Below are 21159 nucleotides of genomic sequence, written 5' to 3' on the forward strand. Positions count from 1 at the left end.
TTCATAATGCTAGCTTTGCTGCTTCTTAGCTGCATGACCATGAGCAAGTTACTTCTCTGGCCATGGCTTCATCTATAAAATAGGAATGATAATAGTACTTGCCTCCAAGATCTGTTGTGAGGATTAAATGAGTTACAGTAAAGCATTTTAGAACACCACCTGGCAAGAAGTGCTCTATATATATTATTGGCCATCAAGTTCTACTTATCTTTTCACTAAAATCACTCTTAAGTACATTTCTTCTGTATCCACTGTCCCTGTTTCAGTTTGTAGTTTCACATTTTAACACTCACAGTTATTCACTTATCAAACAAATTCATAAACAGCTAGAATAAGAATGAACCAATATTAGATTCTATGGCAATCTAATATCGCCATAGAATATTGGGATGCCTGGGTGGCTCAGTCAGTTAAGCATCCACCTCTTGATTTCGGCTCAGGTCATGATCTCAGGGTTGTGTGATTGAGCCCCATGTCATGCTCTGCGCTGGGTATGGAGTCGGCTTGAGATCATCTCTCCCTCCTCTTCTACCCTTTTCCCTCTTTCTCTTTCTCTCTCTCTCTCTCTCTTCCTCTCAAAAAAAAAAAAAAAAAGAAAGAAACATGAAAAACAAATAAAAACCTACAATCTCAACCCTCAATGGGCCTAGGGAAGTCCAGAAAAATAAATTAAAAATTACAGTAAAACAGGATTAGTGCCATATCAGAGGAATGCACATGAATGCTAAGGGAATATAGAGAAAAAGACCACAAAAAAAGTAGTTATGACTTCAACTCCCCTCAAAAAAGACTTAGGATGTATTTTCCATATTTCCCCCAAACTATGAATATACTCCTACTGGAGCACTTAACACATTGTATTGTGTCTACTGAATGTCCAGAGCCATCACAACTTTAACACATCTAGAACAGACCTCTTAAGTTCCCCACTTGCACTTCTGCTCTCAACCCTGCTTCTACTATGTTCCTTACCAGTCTTTCCCATGTGAAATGTACCATCATTTGTGCAGTGCCCAAGGGATTGTCTTTGTTTCCTCTTTATCTAACCCCCCAAAATGAACCCTGTTAGATTGACCTCTAAAATATTTTCTAAATCCATCCACTTCTCAACATGCTTATTACCACCTCCATATTCCTCTCCTACAAGACTACTGGTACAGTTCCCTAAGTGGTCTTTATATTTATACTATTGCTCGCTACAACTTTTTTTCCAAATCAAAATCAAAACTATCACTTTAAAATCATAAGATCCTGCTCAAAAGACTCCAATGTCTTCCTACTGTAATTAGAATAAAAATCCAAACTTTTAAAGGTCCTACATAATTTGGCCCTTGCTTTCAGTTCCCTAAGTAGATCTAGTACTCTCTTTTTCACCCATCAGCTTTATTGGTTTTCTTTCTGTTCCTCCACTGTGCCAATCTCATTCCACTTCAAGGAATGAAGTGGATTCTTGCTTTCCCTCTCTTCAGAACACTCTCTCTCCCAGCCCTGTGCATGACCAGCTCCTCCTCTGGCTCAAATGTCAGCAGGTCTTCCCTGACCTCTTCCCTAAAGTGACCTCTTCCCTAAAGTAACCTCTCTCCTAGATACTCTCTCATCAGGTTATTTGCACTTAACACTATTTGAAATTACATCATTTATTTTTCACTTGTTTATGGTCTGTCTCCCCACTCCTAGAAGGTAAACTCCAAGAGATCTAGGCTTCTGTCTGGTCACTCTTATATCTCTAATGCCTACAGAAGTACCCAACACAAAGTTGGTGGCCAAAAGAACATTTTCAAAATAACAAAATTCTGATGATCCAAAGAAAGTAGTTTCAATAGTACAGAAGGAGTAGAAGCATATTCAAAGAGGACTAATAGATGAATAATGAACAAAAGGAAATAGAAAATGTAGACTTCTTTTAGGAAGCATGATCATGAGACAAGAAGTAGAGCAAAAGGTAGAAGACCCTGTTGTTGAAGAGTTATTTACAAAGGAGAAAAACTTATTTCTTAATTCTCTTTATATCAAGGATCCCCTTCAGAATTAAACAAAAGCCCAAGTCCTCTCCTCAGTAAAATAAAAACACATACAAAACTTTACAAACAATTTCAGGGGGTTGAAGAACTCCCTAAAGTTTTTGTGCTCTCGGTTAAGTCCTACAGTATAAACACATAGAAGATTTCTAAGACAAGGGTTAATGTTAACTAATGGGAAAAGTCACAAAGCCAATTAAAGGAAACCCAAATAAATGGCAGATGCACTATCCTTGGAGACAAGAAAGAGGAAAGCAAGGTCAGGTGAAGATTTAGATAAGAAGGGGTAGAAATCTGAAGAGAGTCTTGCCTGATAGAATTTTCATTTTTCATGAAATAGGAGATAAGATCATGCACTAAAAAGAAAAAAATACCAATCCTGAGCAAAATATCACACATATAACACACACTCAACAAAAGTAGAATAATTAAAAATACTACAGTATTTTATATGGGCTTCTGAAATCTGGTTCCACAAAAAGTCAACTTGTTTTCTTTTTATAAAAAAAGTTTACAGATCCTTTGAAGTAGGAAGGAATAACATCAAAGAAAGAATAACATCAAAGAAAGATGTAGAAAACCACACAGTTTCATGAATAATTTTGAGATAGGTTTTTCTATTATAAAAATAAGTGAATAAAGGTTTTGAGAACTCACTTCAAACAAAACAATAACGACACAATGCTTAACCTTTCTTAAGAAAAAGAAATAATCTCTCCAGTTATCCATTCAAATTCAAGCTCTTTAGTTATCTTCAATGCAGACTATTCTGTAAAGAAATAACTTGTCTTTTTAAAGGAGCATAAAATAATGGCCCCAGGAGAAGTATCATTTACCAAGACTTCTAAGAAACATAGGGGATTAAGGATTTGTTTTCAAGAGGCTTTCCTGAACTAAAAAATATTAATAATAAACTGATGTTAATTCCCTAACTAAGACAAATACAACTACCTTACTAACTAGGTCAATTCAAAAGATTATAATGGGGGTACATGTATGAGAAAGTCCACAGCAGTGGTTCATATTTACCAAAACTGTAAAAACCTTAATAGTAGAGTAGGTAAACACTAAACAACAAACTATAAGCAACAAGCATAAATCTTAAAAAACATAATGTTGATTAAAGAAGCAAACTAGAAAGGAATACTTAACTACAATTCCATTTATATGAAGTTCAAAAACAAGCCAAAGTAGAATGTGCGTGTTCCCATATACAAAAATGGTGAAACTCTAAGGAACAGCAAGGAAGTGGTTATCATAGAAATCAGGATGGTGGCTACATCTGGGAAGAAGAGGGAGCATGTGATGAGAAAAGAGAATGAATGATAACACCTGCTCTGTCTTCATATATGGAATACTCTAAAAGTAAATTACCCTAAAACTGATCTAAGCAACTAAAAAAGACAGAAAAGGAGCCAACAAAATCTCTACATCTGATTATATGCTGGACTACAAACAGTGATTTCCAGACAATAAACAAAATAAGATCTATTTTGCAAGCTGCCACTAAATAATGCCAAAGTTTGTTTACAATAAATGTTTCATTCATATACCTTCCTAGTTATTTCTCACTAATTAAAATGGAATGGTTCAGTTCCTTGAGCAATTCAGATACAAACAAGAATCTGTTTTATCCTGAAGGCAGATTTGAATGTGCCACTTTCCATTTGTTTATAACTAACCTAGTTTCCTCTAGCTATAAACCAGTATTATTCCATTTATTTCCATATAGGTTTTTTAAAAAAGTGTACTTTAAATGCTGAAAACCAGTAAAGGAAATTTAAAACAACGAATATCCTGGAATGTTAGAAGGAAAACACCGGGGCTGTGTCATCTGTGCAAACCGTTCTTGAAGCCCTGATTCTTGCCTTTAAAAAAATAATAACAATGTATTCCTATGCATATTTAATTGTCAGGTCCATAATCGCCGCTGTTACACTACTTTAGTCTCAAATATTTTTTTCATACGAAACCCAGCTTATCCTGCCTTTCCTGTGTAACAATTTCTACTGAAATTTTATGAAATATTCATGCAAATGCCTATGTAATCTCGGCCCTTCACCTCCCAAAGTCTATAAAGAGGCTTGGAAGTGAGAGGCTGGGAGTCAGAAAGGGCAGGTTGAACTACCAAATCTTTGACTTCCAAATCCCTCACTTCCACTCCAAGCGTTTCTAAACAAAACAGTCCCCGCAACAACCAAGCGGAGAGCTGCGGCAGGAAGCGAAGCGGTCACCATAGGAACTGGACTCAACCCTAAGCGCCCAAGAAACGACAACAGCGGCAAAGTTTGCTCCTGGAGGGCTTCCCTGGACTGCAGCTCAGCCCGCTACCGTCCCTCACAGCCGTCAAGCAGCGAATCCCCACTTCAGAGATCACCCTCAGCCCCTAATCCCCGTCATATCCTCCCTGTTGCAGGGCCTTCTGGTCCAGGAGCTGCTTTACCCCAACCCGGCGCATCCCTGCTGCCTCTACCTGGAGCTGCGAGTCCCTCCCCGGGTTTCTCCGCCCGTCATCCTCCCCGGAGCTCATGTTGACGACTGGCAAGTTTTGGCCTGTGCCAGGGATTCAGGTCCCTCCCCGTCTCCATCCTCCGCCCTTTTCCCCTCCCCTCCCACCCCCAAATCAACCTGGCCCCACCCCTCTGGAGGCAGAGGAAGGAGGGACCCAGAGGGAAGGAGGCGGGGGCGGTTAGCGCCGGTCGGCGCCGCCGTCGGCCCCGCCCTCACGCTCTGTACCTGAGGGGGGCTCGTCCTCCACCTCCCCGGCGCCTTCGCTCCGCTTCCGTCCCGCGCGCCCCCAGTTCCCGTGCGCACGCGTACCTGGCTCGACCTTCCTTCTCGCGGGGACTAGAAGCCGTGCGTGCGCAGCCACGCACGTAGCGACGCGTACGTCCACCTGCCCGCCGTACAGGGTGCGTAGTAGAGGCCTCTTCGTGGTCCATCCGCGCCGCGCAGGCGTAGGCCCACGCTGCGCTTAGCCTTCCCACACGAGCGTCCCGTCTCCTAGTAACCAGCCGCTGCCCTCTTCTTCACCACTAAATTCCCTGCTTGCAGCTGCACCTGAATAGAACACGCATGCGCAGGGCTGCATCTCCGCCAGCCTCCCTCCCTTGGCTCTAGAACACTTGCTGCTTCGCTATTGCCGCTTTGTAGCATTTTTTTCCCCCCTAGGGATATATTACCGTTTTGGACCCGCTTTCAGTGAACTCGTTACTCCCCAGAGCTGCTTTTGGGCAGTGGGAGGTTGTTGAGCTCTCCTGCCGTGGCAAGGGGCCGGTTTTCAGGGAATCTCCTAGGTTGGGTTCTGCTGCTGCATCCTCTCAGAAGGGAGAAGTTCTTTCTGTTCGGGTAAGGAGCCAGCGAACCCACGACCCGGTCAACCCTGCACGATTCAGTCACGGTTGAATTAGGAAGTGGCAGAACTTCATTGCTATGCAAAAAGGCGCAGATTCCTGACTGGTATTCCTTCTCCACATGCCAGTTCTTCTCCAAGACCCCTTTCCAGAAAAACTGGTGATGATTAACAAAAGAGGAAAGGGTATACTCTCTCACTTGATATTTAATATTGTATTGATTGTTTGCCTGTTTAATACCATTTACATTTGTCTGCTCCCGAGTAGGAGCCTTCGGTCTTGGAACATTCCTTTAATTTAGCCAGGTGTAATATTTTTGGCCATCCATCTATGTTAAAATTAACCGTATTACCTAAAAGTGGAGAAATTAGCTTTTTAGTGAAAAAGAATGAGGACTGCATTACTCTGCCAAATTTTGGGAGTCCGGCTTGAAAATAAATACTAGTTTTAACATTTCTTAATATGAAATAAACTGTCTTAACCCAAGGGTTTCTGAATTCTAATGGCTTTATCTGCTTGTCTCTTCCGACAGATGAAATAGGTAACTAGATTTTTATAGCTGTTCTCTGATGATCTTGATAAAGTTTGCACCTCTGTATTTCAAATAATTTCACATTTGAAGAGACTAACAATTCCTGTTTTTGCCAGGTGAGTACCACCCCCCCAATATATTGGCAGTCATAAACACGTTAGAACAAATTTCTTCGTAGAAGTACATTTAATTATAAGGGCCATATGTTTTCCCCGTCTCTGCTCTTTCGCCATTACTTGTGCCATTACATCTCCTAGTTTTTTTTGCATTTATTTCAGCTATCGTATACTTTGTAAGTATAGCTAGACACTAAAATTTACCTTGAGTGTCCTTGTTCTTTTAAACAAAGAAGTCACAGATTTCAAGAGGTACATATAATTATGCCTAACTGATAAAATAAGTTACAAAGAAACATGAACTAGAGCACCTGACTTGCTCAGTTGGTAGAGCATGTGACTCTTGCTTTTGAGGTGGTGAGTTCAAGCCCCATGTTTGGTGTAGAACTTAAAAAAATTTTTTTTAAAGATTTTATTTATTTATTTGACAGAGAGAGATCACAAGTAGGCAGAGAGGCAGGCAGAGAGAGAGAGAGGAGGAAGCAGGCTCCCTGCTGAGCAGAGAGCCCGATGCGGGACTCGATCCCAGGACCCTGAGATCATGACCTGAGCTGAAGGCATTGGCTTAACCCACTGAGCCACCCAGGCACCCGAACTTAAAATGTTTTTAATTAAAATTTCTTTTTTTAGATTTTAAAATTAGGGGTGCCTGTGTGGTTCAGTTGGTTGAGTGTCTGCCTTTGGCTCACGTCATGATCCCAGGATCCTAGGCCAGTGCAGGGAGCCTGCTTCTCCCTCCCCCTCTGACTTTTGCCCTGTTCATCTTCTCCCCATCTCTCACTGTCTCTCAATTAAATAAAATAAATAAAATCTTTTGAAAAGTACTTTCCTACCTCCCATGTTAGTACTTCTCTAAGGGAAAAAATAAGAAAAGCTTTAGCATTTATGTGCACTATCTAGATGTTACTGATGATTCTTTGGAAAGACTATAGGGAAAAGGACATTTTAAGGCCAAACCAGGGCATGAAGATTTTCCTTTCCTTTCTTTTCTTATCACTTTTCTTATTAACTTTGTCCCCTAACCCAAGACAGTGAATATTTTCTTCCCTCTCTAGAAGTCCAAAGAGTGGTTAGTGCTCCATCCTGCCTCAACTAATCCTTTGCTCTCCAACTGTTACAGACACTCCTGTGTAATTCTAAGGCCTGTGTTTTCTGCTCCCTTAGTTTCTCTCCATCATTTCACAGTCTTCACTATGAAAGACTATTTTGGGGTGCCTGGGTGGCTCAGTCCGTTAAGCTTCTCCCTTTGGCTCAGGTCATGATCCCCGTCGGGCCCCCCCCCCCGTGTCAGGCTCCCTGCTCAGTAGAGAGCCTGCTCCTCCCTCTGCCCCCCACCCAACTTGTGAGTTCTCTCTGTTTTGTGTATATAAATATATTATATATAAAAATTATATATATTTATAAATATATATAAATTATATATAAAATTATATATATATAATATATTATATATAAAAATTATATGTTTATATATAATTTTATAAATTTATATATAAATCTTATATATTATCTTAGATAAATCTAATATTTATCTAAGTTTTATCTACTTTTATTAATAAAAACTCAAAATGCCACATGTATATGTATTTATATATTTATAATATATATTTATATATAATTTATTTATAATTTATATATAAATATTAAAAATATATATTTATATTATTTATATTTAAATTTATAATTTATATATAAATATATAAGATTTATCTAAGATAAGATAGATTTATCTTAGATAAAACTTAGATAAATATTAAATAAGGTTATATAATATTAAATATTTATATATAATATAAATAAGGTTATATAATATTAAATATTAAACAAAATTAGATAAAACTTAAACTTTCATTTGTACTATGTACATTTCAACTTCCAAAGCCACATGGGGCTAGTGGCTAGTATAGAGGACAATAGATAGATAATATTTAAGTAATTGAGGAAAGTTCTGTTGGAGAGCAATGCTTTAGAAAAAAATTTTTTTTAAGATTTTATTTATTTATTTGACAAGGACACAGTGAGAGAGGGAACACAGACGGGGGAGTGGGAGAGGGAGAAGCAGGCTTCCTGCTAAGCAGATGCAGGGCTTGATTCCAGGACCTTGGGATCATGACCTGAGCCGAAGGTAGACATTTAACGACTGAGCCACCCACTCGTCCCTAGAAGCTTGCTTTTAAGCTTTGTTAGGTCCAAATACTCTTTAGGGCTAATCTGTTCCCTTTCTGAGAACTCTGATCAATGCCCGATATATTAGTTCTTTACATTCAGGCTGGTGGGAACGCCATTCTTGGCCCTGTGCAAGCTCTACAGACTATTCAGCCTTCTCCTTTTTGGTGGTTCTTTCTCAGGCCTCATTAGTTTCCTTACACATGTGTTTCCTAATTAGTATTCAGCCAATCCTCTGCACATTTCTGGAGCTCTTCCTCTCACTGCCCCTCCTTCCACAAGAATTTCTGTCTTCTCAACTCATTGAAATAACCGGGCACACTTTGGGTTCCCCCTCCTTGTGCAGAAGACTGAAATTTTCAGGCAGTAAGCACTTACAGGGCTCACCTCGTATATTTCCTTTCTGTCAGGGATTACTCTCTTGCACTGCCTTTTATACATTATCTAAAAACCATGTGTTTTGTCTGTTTTATAACAGTGGTTTGAAATTTAAAAATTGCTTCAGACTGAGGGAACTGTAAGCGTATGAGCCCTAAAGCAGAAGACGGGTTGGCACAGCATATACTTAGGAATGGCAATGAATACATGGGGCAGAATAAGTGAGAGAGGTAGGAGTCTGAGAGGACACAGTGTTAACTGGCATATCAGTCTCCTATTGCTGCTGTAACAATTTACCACAAACTTGGTGGCTTTAAACAGCACAAATATATGATATTTGTGGTTAGGAGGTTAGGAGGTTAGGAGTCCAAAATGGATCTCACTAGAGTAAAAGATATCAGCTGGAAGATTCCTTCTGGGAGTTCTCCAGGAATATCCATTTTCTTATCTTTCCAGTTTCTGCGGAATGCCTGCTTTGTTCGGCTCATGGTGTCCTTTTATCTTCAAAGCCAGCAATAGCCAGTCAGGTCCTTCCCACCTTGCATCATTCTAGCAGTGACGTTCCCACCTCTCTTCACCTATGCAGACCCGTGATCACCAGTGATGAGTCCAGGATAATCTCGCCACCTTAAGGTTGGTTCAATGGGAACCTTAATTGAATCTGCAACCTGGATTTCCCCTTGCTATGTGACATATTCACAGGTTCTGGGAATTAGTATGTGGACATCTCTGGGGACCTTTTTTCTGCCTAACACAGCTGGTGACTCAACATGTAGACAATTTGGGTTTCACTCTGACATGGATGGTACCTAGAGCAGAGTGGTGAGCAGAGGATTGATGAGATCTGGTTCATGATTTAAAAGACTCATTCCAGATATAGTCTGAAGAACATACACTGGGAAAGTATAGAAACAGAAACAAGATTCACTGAAGGATTGGATGTGTGGAATGTCAATAGGAGCTAGAAATTACTCCACCAGCAATGCACAGGTTTTCCCATCATCCTATATTCTCCTTAAATCTCCATGTTATCCACCTTTCTAGTATGCCATTCTGATGGTAGTAAACTTGCATTTCTCTGATTCTTAGTAAGTTTGAACATTCTCTTTATGTACTTATTATCTATCTGGGATTCTCCAATCTGTGAATTATATCTTTATACCCTTTGCCCATTTTTCTATTGGATTTCCTTTTTTCTTGTTGGTTTGTAGTTATTCTCATATTCTAGCTGTAAATCCCTTGTCTGCTTTCTATAGCACATCTTCCAATCTCCATCATTTTAACTTTTTTTATACTTTATTGAAGTGCTTAATTATGAGTAGTCAGGTCCATCTGTTTTCTTCCTTATTCTTTAAGCCCTTCAGTTTTTATTCAATAAATCCTTCTCCACCCAAGGTGACAAACATATTGTCCTACACTTAAAAAATTTCATTTATAGTTCTATGATACCACATATAGGTCTTTACTGCATTTGGAGTCTACTTTTGTTTATATCTAAAATAGGGATCCTGCTTTATTTTAATCCCCATGATGAGTCGATATTCACAGTATCATTCTACTAACTTGGTCTATTCTATCCCCCTTTGTTGTATGGTGCCACTTTTACCATATGTGAAGTTCTGGCACATAACTAGGTCCAGATTAGAACTCTGTCATGTTCTGTTGGTCCTTTATTTGTTCCTTCACCTGTACTAAACTGTACACTTTCTTTTTCACTTTCACTTTGTAGCATACCTTAATGATAAGGCAAGTCTCCTGTTGTGTATGTCCAAATTTATTTAGTTTTTAATGGAACTTTATTCTTCCTTATGCATTTAAGATTTTTTTCTTGAATAGCAACGTGAATGTCAGGCCAAAGGGGCCCCAAATACACTTGTTCTCCCTTCGTGTCCACAAGATTCCAGACAAGTTAAGGTGAGACTCAAAGGGCCAAATCTACCTTATTGCTTTTGATCCCTCCTCAATCCCTCTATTAAACTGAAATTTAATGTGCTATTTGAGAATCTGTATGTTACCATTGTTGATTTCAAATGCAGTATGTTGTTGTTTTACAGTTTTGTTACTATTGTTGACTCAACAATGCAGGGGTGGGAGGCACCAACCCCCTGCCCATGCAGTAAAAAATCTGCATATATCTATCAAGCCCCCAAAACTGAACTAATAGCCTACTGCTGACTAGAAGCCTTACCAATAATATAAAAATTTAACACATATTTTGTATGTCATATGTATTACATACTGTATTCTTATGATAAGTAAACTACAGAGAAGAAAAGGTTATTAAAAAAGTCTAAGAGGAAATACATTTACATTACTATGCCGTATTTATTGAAAAAATTTGCATATAAGTGCATACATGTGGTTCAAATGTGTGTTGATCAGGTGTCAATTGTATATTATTTTTAGCTTTTTTCAACTTTGTATTTTGAAGTTTTAAGCATACAGAAACTTAACAAGAATAATACACTGAACAATTTTTTATCCTTTCCTACCAAACTGAACAATTATTAACATTTAACACATTTATTTTCTCTTCATATCTATCTATTGCTAGGTAATTTGAAAGCAAGTTGTAGATATGATCCTTTACTCCTATTTCAGCACGTATCTCCTAAGAACAAGAACATTCAGTAATATAACCACAGTACAGTTACCAGATTCAAGGCATTTCACATTAATGCAATATTATTATTTAATAAACTATCCATATTCAAAATTTCCAATTGTCCAAGAAATGGCCCTTACGATACATTTCTCCCCCACCTCCCCAAATAAGGATCATTCATTGCATTTGGAAATCATGTCTCTTTAATCTTCTTTAATCTGTAACAATTCTTCAGTTTCTCTTTGTCTTTCATACATTGACATTTTTTAGTAGAGGCTGTTTTATATAATATCTCAATTTGGGTTTATCTGATTGTTTCCTCATAATTAGATTGAAGTTATACATTTTTAACAGAAGGACTTCCTTTTTAAGTAATCAAAGAGGACAGACCAAAGAATAGAAGAAATACAATTTTATTAATTCGAAGATAATATTAGATATATATTTGATGAGAAAAAAATTCACCTTCAGTTTCCAACTCTAAGAAAGAGGTATACCTACATTTTAGAATGTCATCAGAGAGATCTGTCCATCTTTTAAAGCCCAACTCTTGACCTTTGGTTCCCTCCTTTCAGAACCTTTCCAAGTCCTCCCTCCATGTTGCACACTCATATCTCCTAACCGATTGGGTATCTATACTAAGAGGTACTGTATCTTTATTGGACTTTTTCTTTTTTTGTACCGTGGTAAAATATACATACAATTTACCATCTTAACCATTTTTAAGTGTACAGTTCAGTGTATTAAGGACATTCAGCATGATGTTAAATCCTTTTAAGGGTAGTTTTCTCTTAGGGTGGGAGGGCCCCCTGTCCCTCCCGCCTGCCTTCCAGCTATCCTTCATCATTTCCCCCTCTGAAGAGGTAACCCTAACTGCTATTAGGGAAGAAGGGTGATGACCAATTGTAGCTACTTCCTGCTGGTCAGGGGCATTGGATGGGTTAGCAGTCAGGGTTCCTCTCATCTCATTCTATCAAGGGGTCCCCTGTAGGTGTCTGGTTTGACTTTTATGTGAGGCTCCACCTGATCCACCATTTGGAATGTGATGACCTTTATTCTGGAAGATATAAAGCCGGTTAGGGCACTTAGGAGGCAAAGCCCAAAGCACAATGCAAGACCGAGTATAGCCAGGGGTCTAGTGAGAGATAGGGGATGTTTTAGTGAACTCCCCCACACACTCTGAGGAGAGGGCAGGAAAAGGGAAACCCATAAGGACTATGATTTTGATGGGCTAAAGGGAAGGTAACATTTAAGAAGAGTTATCTGTGACTTGTATCTTCAAGTCTAGTTTGAGGTCCTTTCTGGGTTCATAAAGGGATTTCAGTTCCTTATTGTTAGTTCCCACTGGGGACCAGGGTTTGACTGAAATAGTGGATACAGGCTTCAAATTTAGGCACTTAGATTGCTATTGGAGTGGCTAAAATCACTGTTTGTATGCCTTCCCAGATAGGTTCTAGCAAGCAGTTGGTAAATATCCCACTTGCTATTAAGCTGGTCCCCAGGCCTGGGTTAGAACATCCAAGGTCATTCCCTTTAAAGCTGGGGCATGGAATAAGGTCTTCTTGAGATTTTAAAAAGTTTTTTCTGACTCTGGATCCCACATTAATAGATGGGTACCAGCTGTCTAGGTGTCCAGTTTTATAGTTTTAGATCTTACATTTAGGTCTTTGATACATTTTGAATTAATTTTTGCATATAGTGTTGGGTAAATATCAATTCCTTTCTTTCTTTCTTTCTTTTTTCTTTTTGCACATGGATATCCAGTTTCCCCAGCACCTTTTGTTGAAAATATTGTCCTTTTCTTCATCAAATTATCTAAGCACCTTTGTCAAAAATCATTTGACCATGTATCTGAGGGTTTATTTCTGGGCTCTCTATTCTGTTACATTGGTCTGTGTGTCTGCTTTTAGGCCAGTGTGAATCTTCCAGCTTTTCTTCTTTTTCAAGGTTATTTTGTTTATTCATGATTCCAAATGAATTTTGGGGTGGATTTTTCTATTTCTGCAAAAAGTGTCACTGGGATGTTGATAGGGATTGCACTGAATGTGTAGATCACTTTGAGTAATATAGACATCTTGCAATATTAGGTCTTCTAATCCATGAACATGGGATGTGTTTTATTTATGTCTTCTTTCATTTCTTTCAATAATGTTTTAGTTTTCATCATACAAGTCTTTTACCTTGGTTAATTCCTAAGTATTTTTTTTTGTTCTATTTACACCATTGTAGATGGATTTATTAATTTCCTTTGCAGATTATGCATTGTTAGTGCATAGAAATGCAACTAAAAAATTTTTATTCAAATTCAATTTCATTAACATGTAGTGTATTATTAGTTTCAATGCTAGAATGTAGCAATTCATCAGTTCCATATAACACCCAGGGCTTATTATATCAAGTGCCCTCCTTAATGCCCATCACCTGATTACCACATCCCCTTCCCTTCCCTCTAGCCAACCTCAGTTTCTTTCATATAGTTAAGAGCCTCTTATGGTTTGCCTCCCTGTTTTTATATTGTTTTATTTTTCCTTCTCTTCCCCTTTGTTTGTCTGTTTTGTTTCTTAAATTCCACATATGAGTGAAATCACATGGTATCTGTCTTTCTCTGACTGACTTATTTCACTTGGGATAATACTCTCTAGTTCTGTCCACATTGTTACAAATGATAAGATTTCATTTTTGATGACTAAGTAATAGTCCATTACATATATATACACATGACGTATTCTTTATCCATTCATCTGTTTGTTGATGGACACCTTGGCTTTTTGCCTATTTTGGCTATTGTGGATATTGCTGCTATGAACGTTGGGGCGCAGGTGCCCTTTTGAATAACTATGTTTTTATCCTTTGGATAAATACCTAGTAGTGCAGTTCCTAGGTCATAGGATAGCTCTATTTTTAACTTTTTGAGGAACCTCTGTACTTTTTTCCAGAGTGGATGCATGAGTTTTCATTTCCACCAAGTGTAAAACGGTTCCCCTTTATTTGTATCCTTCCCAACATCTGTTGTTTCCTAAGTTGTTCAATTTAGCCATTCTGACAGGTGTGAAGTGTTATCTCATTGTGATTTTGGTTGTAGTTTCCTGATGTTGAGCATTTTTTTCATGTGTCTGTTGGCCATTTGTATGTCTTCTTGGGGAATTGTCTGTTCATGTCTTCTACCCATTTCTTGACAGGATTTTTTTGGGTTTTGCGTGTAGAGTATGTAAGATTTTGGATACTGGCCCTTTATCTGATATGTCATTTGTGAATATCTTCTCCCATCCTGTAGGTTGCCTTTTAGTTTTGTTGATTGCTTCCTTTGCTGTGCAGAAGCTTTTTATCCTGATGAAGTCCCAGTAATTCATTGTTGCTTTTGTTTCCCTTGCCTCTGGAGAGGTGTCTAGCAAGAAGCTCCTGTGGCTGAGGTCAAAGAGATTGCTGGCTCTGTTCTCCTCTAGGATTTTGATGGATTCCTGTCTCACCTTGAGGTCTTTCAACTATTTTGAATTTATTTTTGTGTGTGGTGTAAGAAAGTGGTCCAATTTCATTCTGCATGTGGCTGTCCAATTTTTCCAACACCATTTATTGAAGAGTCTGTCATTTTTCCATTGGATATTCTTTACTGCTCTGTAGAAAATTACTTGACTGCAGAGCTAAGGGTCCATTTCTGGGTTCTCTATTCTGTTCCATTCATCTATGTGTCTGTTTTTGTGCCAGTATCAACTGCCTTGGTGATTAGAGCTTTGTAATACAGCTTAAAGTCCAGAATTGTGATGCCCCCAGCTTTGGTTTCTTTTTTCTTTTCTTTTCTTTCCCTCCCTCCCTTCCACATCTCTCCCCTCACCCCGCCACCTTTCTTTCAGATTTATTTATTTACTTGAGAGAGAGAATACAGAGGGGAGAGAAAGAATCCTCCACAAGTGTGGAGCCTGACACAGGGCTTGATCCCAGGACCCTGAGATCATGACCTGAGTTGAAATCAAGAGTCAGATAATTAACTGAGCCACAAAGGCAACCCGGTTTTCTCTTTCAATATTACTTTGGCTATTCGGGAGTCTTTTCTAGTTCCATACAAATTTTAGAATGGTTTATTCCAGCTCTGTGAGAAATGTTGGTAGTATTTTGATAGTAATTGCATTAAATGTGTAGATTGCTTTGGGTAGCATAGACATTTTTAACAATATTTGTTCTCCCAATCCATGAGCATGGAATGTTTTCCCATTGCTTTGCATCTTCCTCAGTATCTTTCATGAGTATTCTATAGCTTTCAGAGTATAGATCTTTTAACTCTTTGGTTAGGTTTATTCTGAGGTATCTTGTGATTTTTGGTGCAATTGTGAACAGGATCAATTCCTTGATTTCTCTTTCTCTTTATTGTTAGGATTTAGAAATGTAACAGACTTCTGTGCATTGATTTTATATCCTATCGCTTCTCTGCCTTTTGGCTAAGATCAAATGTGATTTTATATCCTATGACTTTGCTGAATTCCTGTATCAGTTCTAGCAATTTTTTGGTGGAGTCCTTTGGATTTTTCAAATAGAGTATGTGATCTGTGAAGAGTGAATGTTTGACTTCTTTGGTAGGATACCCTGGGAAGCCAACTAGCCCAAGACTCCTATTTGTTGGGAGATTTTTTTTTTTAAAGAATTTATTTATTTATTTGACAAGAGAGAGATCACAAGCAGGCAGAGAGGCAGGCAGAGAGAGAAAGGAGGAAGCAGGCTCCCCGCTGAGCAGAGAGCCCGACTTGGGACTCGATCCCAGGACCCTAGGATCATGACCTGAGCCAAAGGCAGTGGCTTAATCCACTGAGCCACCCAGGTGCCCCGAGAGATTTTTGATTACTAATTCAGTTCTTTGCTGATCATGGGTATGTCCAGGTTTTCTATTTCTTCCTGTTTTAGTTTGGTAGTTCATAGGTTTCTAGGAATTTATCCATTTCTTCCAGGTTGCCTAATTTATTGGTATATAATTGCTAATACTATTCTAATTGTTTGTATTTCTTCAGTAATTATTTCTTTAATCCATTAATAATTTGTTAAAAGTTTTTGATAGCAAAAATGATATAATGGACTAAATAGAGAAGTTCTTTTATTTTCTGAAAGGTGACAAAGCATAAAACCTGATAAATTCCTTTTTAAAAAGACTTTCAGAGAATCTATAGAGCCTGCAAACCCTTCCACAAAGAAAATGTGAACACAGAGATGGAAGGCAATTTTGCCTTATATTTTTGGCTTCATCCTCATGATGTTTCATGAAAACAAGCATTGCCATGAGGTTAGTTGAAATTCCCACTGTATTCACTTGTTGTTATTTCTTTTCCAAGCAATCAAGTTGAAGAAACGTTTCTACTACTTAAAGAGGTATCTGCAAACTATATTTATTCAACCATCCCCATGGGATTTTCCCTTAGTAAATCTGCTACTCAGGTATCTGCTATGCACATGGATTCAAAAATGGATGATCATTTGATGCAAGGAACTGAGAAAAGCAAGTTGGAACCAGTGACTCGATTATTTCAAAACACCAAGAAAATCAGATTAGAAGACACAAACCAAGAAAACTTTACAAGAAGTAAAGAGATTGGCTCAGGATCTCTTTCAGAGAAGACCTCGGGTTCTGTGGTATATGTTAAAGAAAGTGATGGAATAGAAATGACAGATGTGGAATGAAGTTATTTGTACATACTACCAAAGAAACCAGAATTTGCTTTTGACTACGAGTGCATGTTGAATGAGAACTTAACCTTACTAGGAAAACCTAATGAAGGAAGACAATTGCTTATTTTTCACTATTCACAAATCACATTAGGCTGCACTTTTTTGATACATATTTTAAAAAGTTAATTTTTTAGGGGAAAAAAAACTTTCCAAAACTCAAGGCAAAATTCTCTGGTATTACATTCTATCCTTGTCAAAAATTAGAATTTTTTGAATAACAGTATTTAAATGGTACCAAAATATTTTAATTATAATGTATTTCTTTAACAAGTGATCAAAAAACAGTGCCCAAACAATTTGACATCTGTATTTCACACTACATATGGTGTACCAATTTTGTAAGAGTTCTAGTTTGTGATTTTGCTTTACATTACTTTATCTTCCTGCATTTTTGCATTTCTGTTCTATAAGTGATCACTTCAGGTAAACTCTGCAAAAGATCAGTAAATTACATACCTTGTGAAGCATTTCACATTTTAAATCAATCACCCTTTTAAAACTGTTTGCCTCCACACTGAATTCATTTCAAAATTACAAAATAGTTATTTTCAAGTGTAACAGTTTATCTTAGATACTACCATTTTATACTACCAATATTTAATATAAGAAAATAGCCTAGTGTTAAAAAAATCTTGTTTTATATATATATATGTACCGATACATATATATATCAGTTTCTCATTCTTACTGAAATGTCTAGTAGTTTGAGACAGCAGTATTGTCCCAAGTATTATAAGATGAAATTAAAACCATTTTGTGTCTGGACATATAATGACCTGTAACTATATTATGTATGTTTTGAACATTTTCCTGTACTTTAATATTTATTGGCTATTTCTAATGCCCAATTGTGAGTTATCTCCATAATAGCCATAAAAACAAAGATGAAAAGGCATCTTCTCTTAGGGGAATCAACATTTTATGAATCAGAAAAACACAAATGTAGTATATTTATAGGGAATATTAAGCTTAGAGCTAAATAAAATTATTGAATGGGATATAAGCCAATAGGATGATGCTTTTATCATTTACAGAACATAATTCTTTGGGACAGAAAAAAAAACTAAATTATTTCATTTGTTCATGTAACCTGGCACTGTGCTTGTTGCTAGAGATATAGTGGTGAATAAAATAGGCACTGCCATCATAATGTTTACTGTCTGTCTGCCAGAAGATAGAACATCAGACAGTAATTATATAAGATAAAAATTATGATGTGCCATGAAGAAAAAGTAAAATGTCTAGAGGGACAGGACACATAAACTTGATTTTTAATTGTGGGAACTAGGAAGTTTTCTCTAAGGTCATGTCATTTATAGCTTTTGCAGTGAGATAGTTGTCCAAGTAAGATGATGGTAATGGTCAAGGTCTTGAGAATTAGAGAGAGTCCTGGTGAAGGTTAGCAGGACAGAATGATGGTTTGAAAGGGAGAAGTGAGGAAAAAGAAAGGAATTCCAGCTAAAAAGGCTATGCATGGAGGTTCTCTGGGGAAAAGATTGAGCTCAGGAGCATGGTTTTGGGACATAACACAGTTTCCAAGGCAAGTAGACAGTTATATGTGTGGAATTAAAAATATGACTTTTGAAGTTGTATGTAGAAATGGTATTGAAAGCCTTGGGAATGAATAAGATTGTTTAAGGTGCATGTATAGTGTGAGCTAAAGTCCTGAGGAACTCAAACATTTAGGAGCTGGTCAGCATGGGGTAGCTAGCAAAGAGAACTGAGGACTTGGCAGTGAGATGGTAGAAAACTAAGACAAGGTAATGTCAAGATTGCCCACAGTAGTTGTTATGGTGGAGGTAGTCAACTGAAAGGTCAGGCAAGGATGGAAAGGTCCATTGGATCCAGCAGTATGAAATGTTGCAGTAACCTTAGCAAAAACTACTTTCCTCTTTTTTTTTTTAAACAGGGGCATGGCTCAGATATTTACAGCCTTGTTTTTCATCTCCATGAGTGTCAAAAAGAACATTTGATAGTCATGTTGGGTGCTGAATTTGGGATGATCTTTCATTGTGCTTGATGCCTCCTGCATTGCAGGATGTGAAATACAGTGTCACACTCCAGTCATTGAGACTATAAAAAATGCAAACATCAATTACTCTCATTGAGAACCACTGCTGCTAAGACAACAGAAAATTGGAATCCCCAAATCCAATCTAACCATAGTTTTAGCAGCCCGCTCAAGAAGGGAATTCCACAAAGACTTCCTTGAAGAGATAGAATGGACCAAGCTCAATAAGGACAATAACCTCACTTAGATGTTCTGGGAAAATTCTACAAGTGGTATCTTAAAGTGACTACTTTTCAGAGTTTTGTTGGTTCTACTAAGATAGCAAATTCTCCATATTAAAAAGTGTACTTCAGCAGAAATAAGGGTGTTAGGAGACTTTAAATCCAAAATATCCATAAAATAAGATATCTAAACCTATTATACATGCATTGGTATCGCATCTATTGGTGTTGTCATGATGCTAATAATAAAAGCTTTCATTTTTTGAGCTAGTGTGGACTGTCTTAATTGGGACTCCCAGAAGCTACCTGAGACAGGGATTTCAGGTACACATGATTTTTGAGAGTATGCTCTGTAGGAAAAGCATTTAAGGGAGTGAAGACAGCAAGATGGGGCAACATGAAGAGTCAACTAAGGATGCAGAGCTTAGATAAATTCTTGGCCTGATCCACAGGGTGCTCTAGAAGGACCAGACAGCACAGTTGTCCCGTTACTCACTTTGAGGCAAAGGGTGGGATGATTGTACCCCCTACTGGTCTGGCCTTGGTTGTCACCACAAAGCTGAAGAGGGAAGCTGGAGGGGCAAGGAGGTGGCATGAATCACTCAGGTGTTTCTGGGCACAAAAGCTCCTACACTCATGGCAGCTGAAGAATGAAAGCATGGATTAAGGGTAAAGGGGACATGGGCAGGGCACTAACAGTCTTTACTACAGTATAAGACACCTAACATATTATTTTCCTTTTATTTTGAAACAATGTCAAATTTACAGAAAAGTTACTAGTTCAAAGAACTTTCCCTCTCCCACAACCATCTGAGAATAAGTAGCTGACCTCATTCTTCCTCAACCCTGAATAATTTCTATAATGATTTAAAGAATTTTATTTATTCTTTATTTCTACTTTTACTGAAAATGTAATTGACATGACATTGTATTAGTTTTAGGTGTATGACATAATGATATTTTGTATGTATACAATGCAAAACAATTAACATAATAAGTTAATATCCATCACCACGAGAACTTTTGAGATCTACCTTTTAAATATATAAGACAATATTGTATAGACACCACACTGTAAATTAGATCCCCAGGACCTATTTATCTTATTCCTGGAAGTTTATACCTTTGACCACCTTGACCCATTTCACCCTCATCCATCCAAAAAGCACTATTGACGGAATAGGGACAGCAGAAATGTTGGAGGAGGCTGCTTATGAATGGGAAGGAAGGAAGTAGATACTGAATGTGCAGCAAGTCCTTGAAGAAGCTCTGCCCTAAAGGGAAGTAGATGGGATAAAAGGTGGAAAAAGAAGTGAGGTCACTGGAGGATTATGATGAGTCAGAGTTTACATCTGAGTATCAGTGGAGAAGGTGCAGTAGGAGAGGGGTTAAGAATAACCAAAGGACAAAAGTGGCGCCTGGGTGGCTCAGTGTGTTAAGCCTCTGCCTTCGGCTCAGAACATGATCTCAGGGTCCTGGGATCAAGTTCTGCATCCAGCTATCTGCTCTGCAGGGAGCCTGCTTCTCCATCTCTCTCTGCCTACTTGTGATCTCTCTCTGTCAAATAAATAAATAAAATCTTAAAAAAAAAAAAAATAACCAAAAGACAAAAGTCTCAAAGCAGAAAGGAGGGAATGGGATTTTCAGAGAAATGAAATTTAGGGAAACAGTTCTGTGTGGCTATTTTTAATAACTAGGAAAATTCCTCCTGGGGCTCACTCTGTACCCAATTTTTTCCATCTGCATAATACAAGGAAGGAGCTCAGAGTGACTTCAATCAAAAGGGTAATGGTAAATGAGGAGCCACTGTATCTTTATTGTTGCTTTTTAGGGAGACCCGCTCAGAGTCACCAAATTGTGAACCCTGGAAGCTTCTAATTCCAAGATACAAGTCTTGGTAGTTTCTATTCGAACTGAAAATTTTCACTTCTGTGGAAGATTGAAAAAGATGACTCCAAATTATTTGGGGTCGTCTCATTAAGAGGTGGAGTCCACTGCTCCACCCTTTATTTTCGGCCTGACTCTTGCTCTGGACAATAGAATTGTGGCTGCA

The 21159-nt window shown here is 38.0% G+C and overlaps 2 protein-coding genes across 16 annotated transcripts in view; one reads left to right on the forward strand and one right to left on the reverse strand.

Annotated features, from left to right (window-relative positions):
- The window catches only part of TSGA10 (testis specific 10), a 152244-nt gene extending 147397 nt beyond the window's left edge, over positions 1-4847 (reverse strand). For 3 of the 5 annotated variants that reach the window (XR_009344836.1, XM_059134715.1, XM_059134713.1), the window contains exon 1: positions 4492-4626. Coding sequence is in view for 2 of the 5 variants with exons in the window: in XM_059134715.1 (XP_058990698.1) it covers positions 4492-4548 (57 nt within the window). In the remaining 3 variants the exon portion in view is untranslated. Of the gene's footprint in view, positions 1-4491; positions 4627-4754 lie in introns of those variants that run through there. The other 2 variants (XM_059134717.1, XM_059134716.1) reach the window with 1 other exon arrangement.
- On the forward strand, positions 4645-19372 carry C9H2orf15 (chromosome 9 C2orf15 homolog). Of its 11 annotated transcripts, none has more exons than XM_059134732.1 (6): positions 4679-5366; positions 5904-6019; positions 9020-9196; positions 10383-10477; positions 11744-11813; positions 16481-19372. In XM_059134732.1, exon 6 carries the CDS (start codon positions 16551-16553, stop codon positions 16824-16826), a length of 276 nt encoding a protein of 91 aa, XP_058990715.1. In that variant the 5' UTR covers positions 4679-5366; positions 5904-6019; positions 9020-9196; positions 10383-10477; positions 11744-11813; positions 16481-16550; the 3' UTR covers positions 16827-19372. The 11 variants fall into 11 exon arrangements, 9 of the variants coding, with proteins under 9 accessions (XP_058990718.1, XP_058990719.1, XP_058990715.1 ...); XM_059134733.1 differs by having other exon boundaries at positions 10400-10477; XM_059134740.1 differs by having other exon boundaries at positions 9073-9196.
- The last annotated feature ends 1787 nt before the right edge of the window (positions 19373-21159 follow it).

Source organism: Mustela lutreola, chromosome 9, assembly GCF_030435805.1.
Source record: "Mustela lutreola isolate mMusLut2 chromosome 9, mMusLut2.pri, whole genome shotgun sequence".
Lineage (NCBI taxonomy): Eukaryota > Metazoa > Chordata > Mammalia > Carnivora > Mustelidae > Mustela > Mustela lutreola.

What these genes read in the sequence shown, in the direction of transcription:
- C9H2orf15 (XM_059134735.1), top strand. Translation starts at nt 16,551, where the DNA reads ATGGGATTTTCCCTTAGTAAATCTGCTACTCAGGTATCTGCTATGCAC.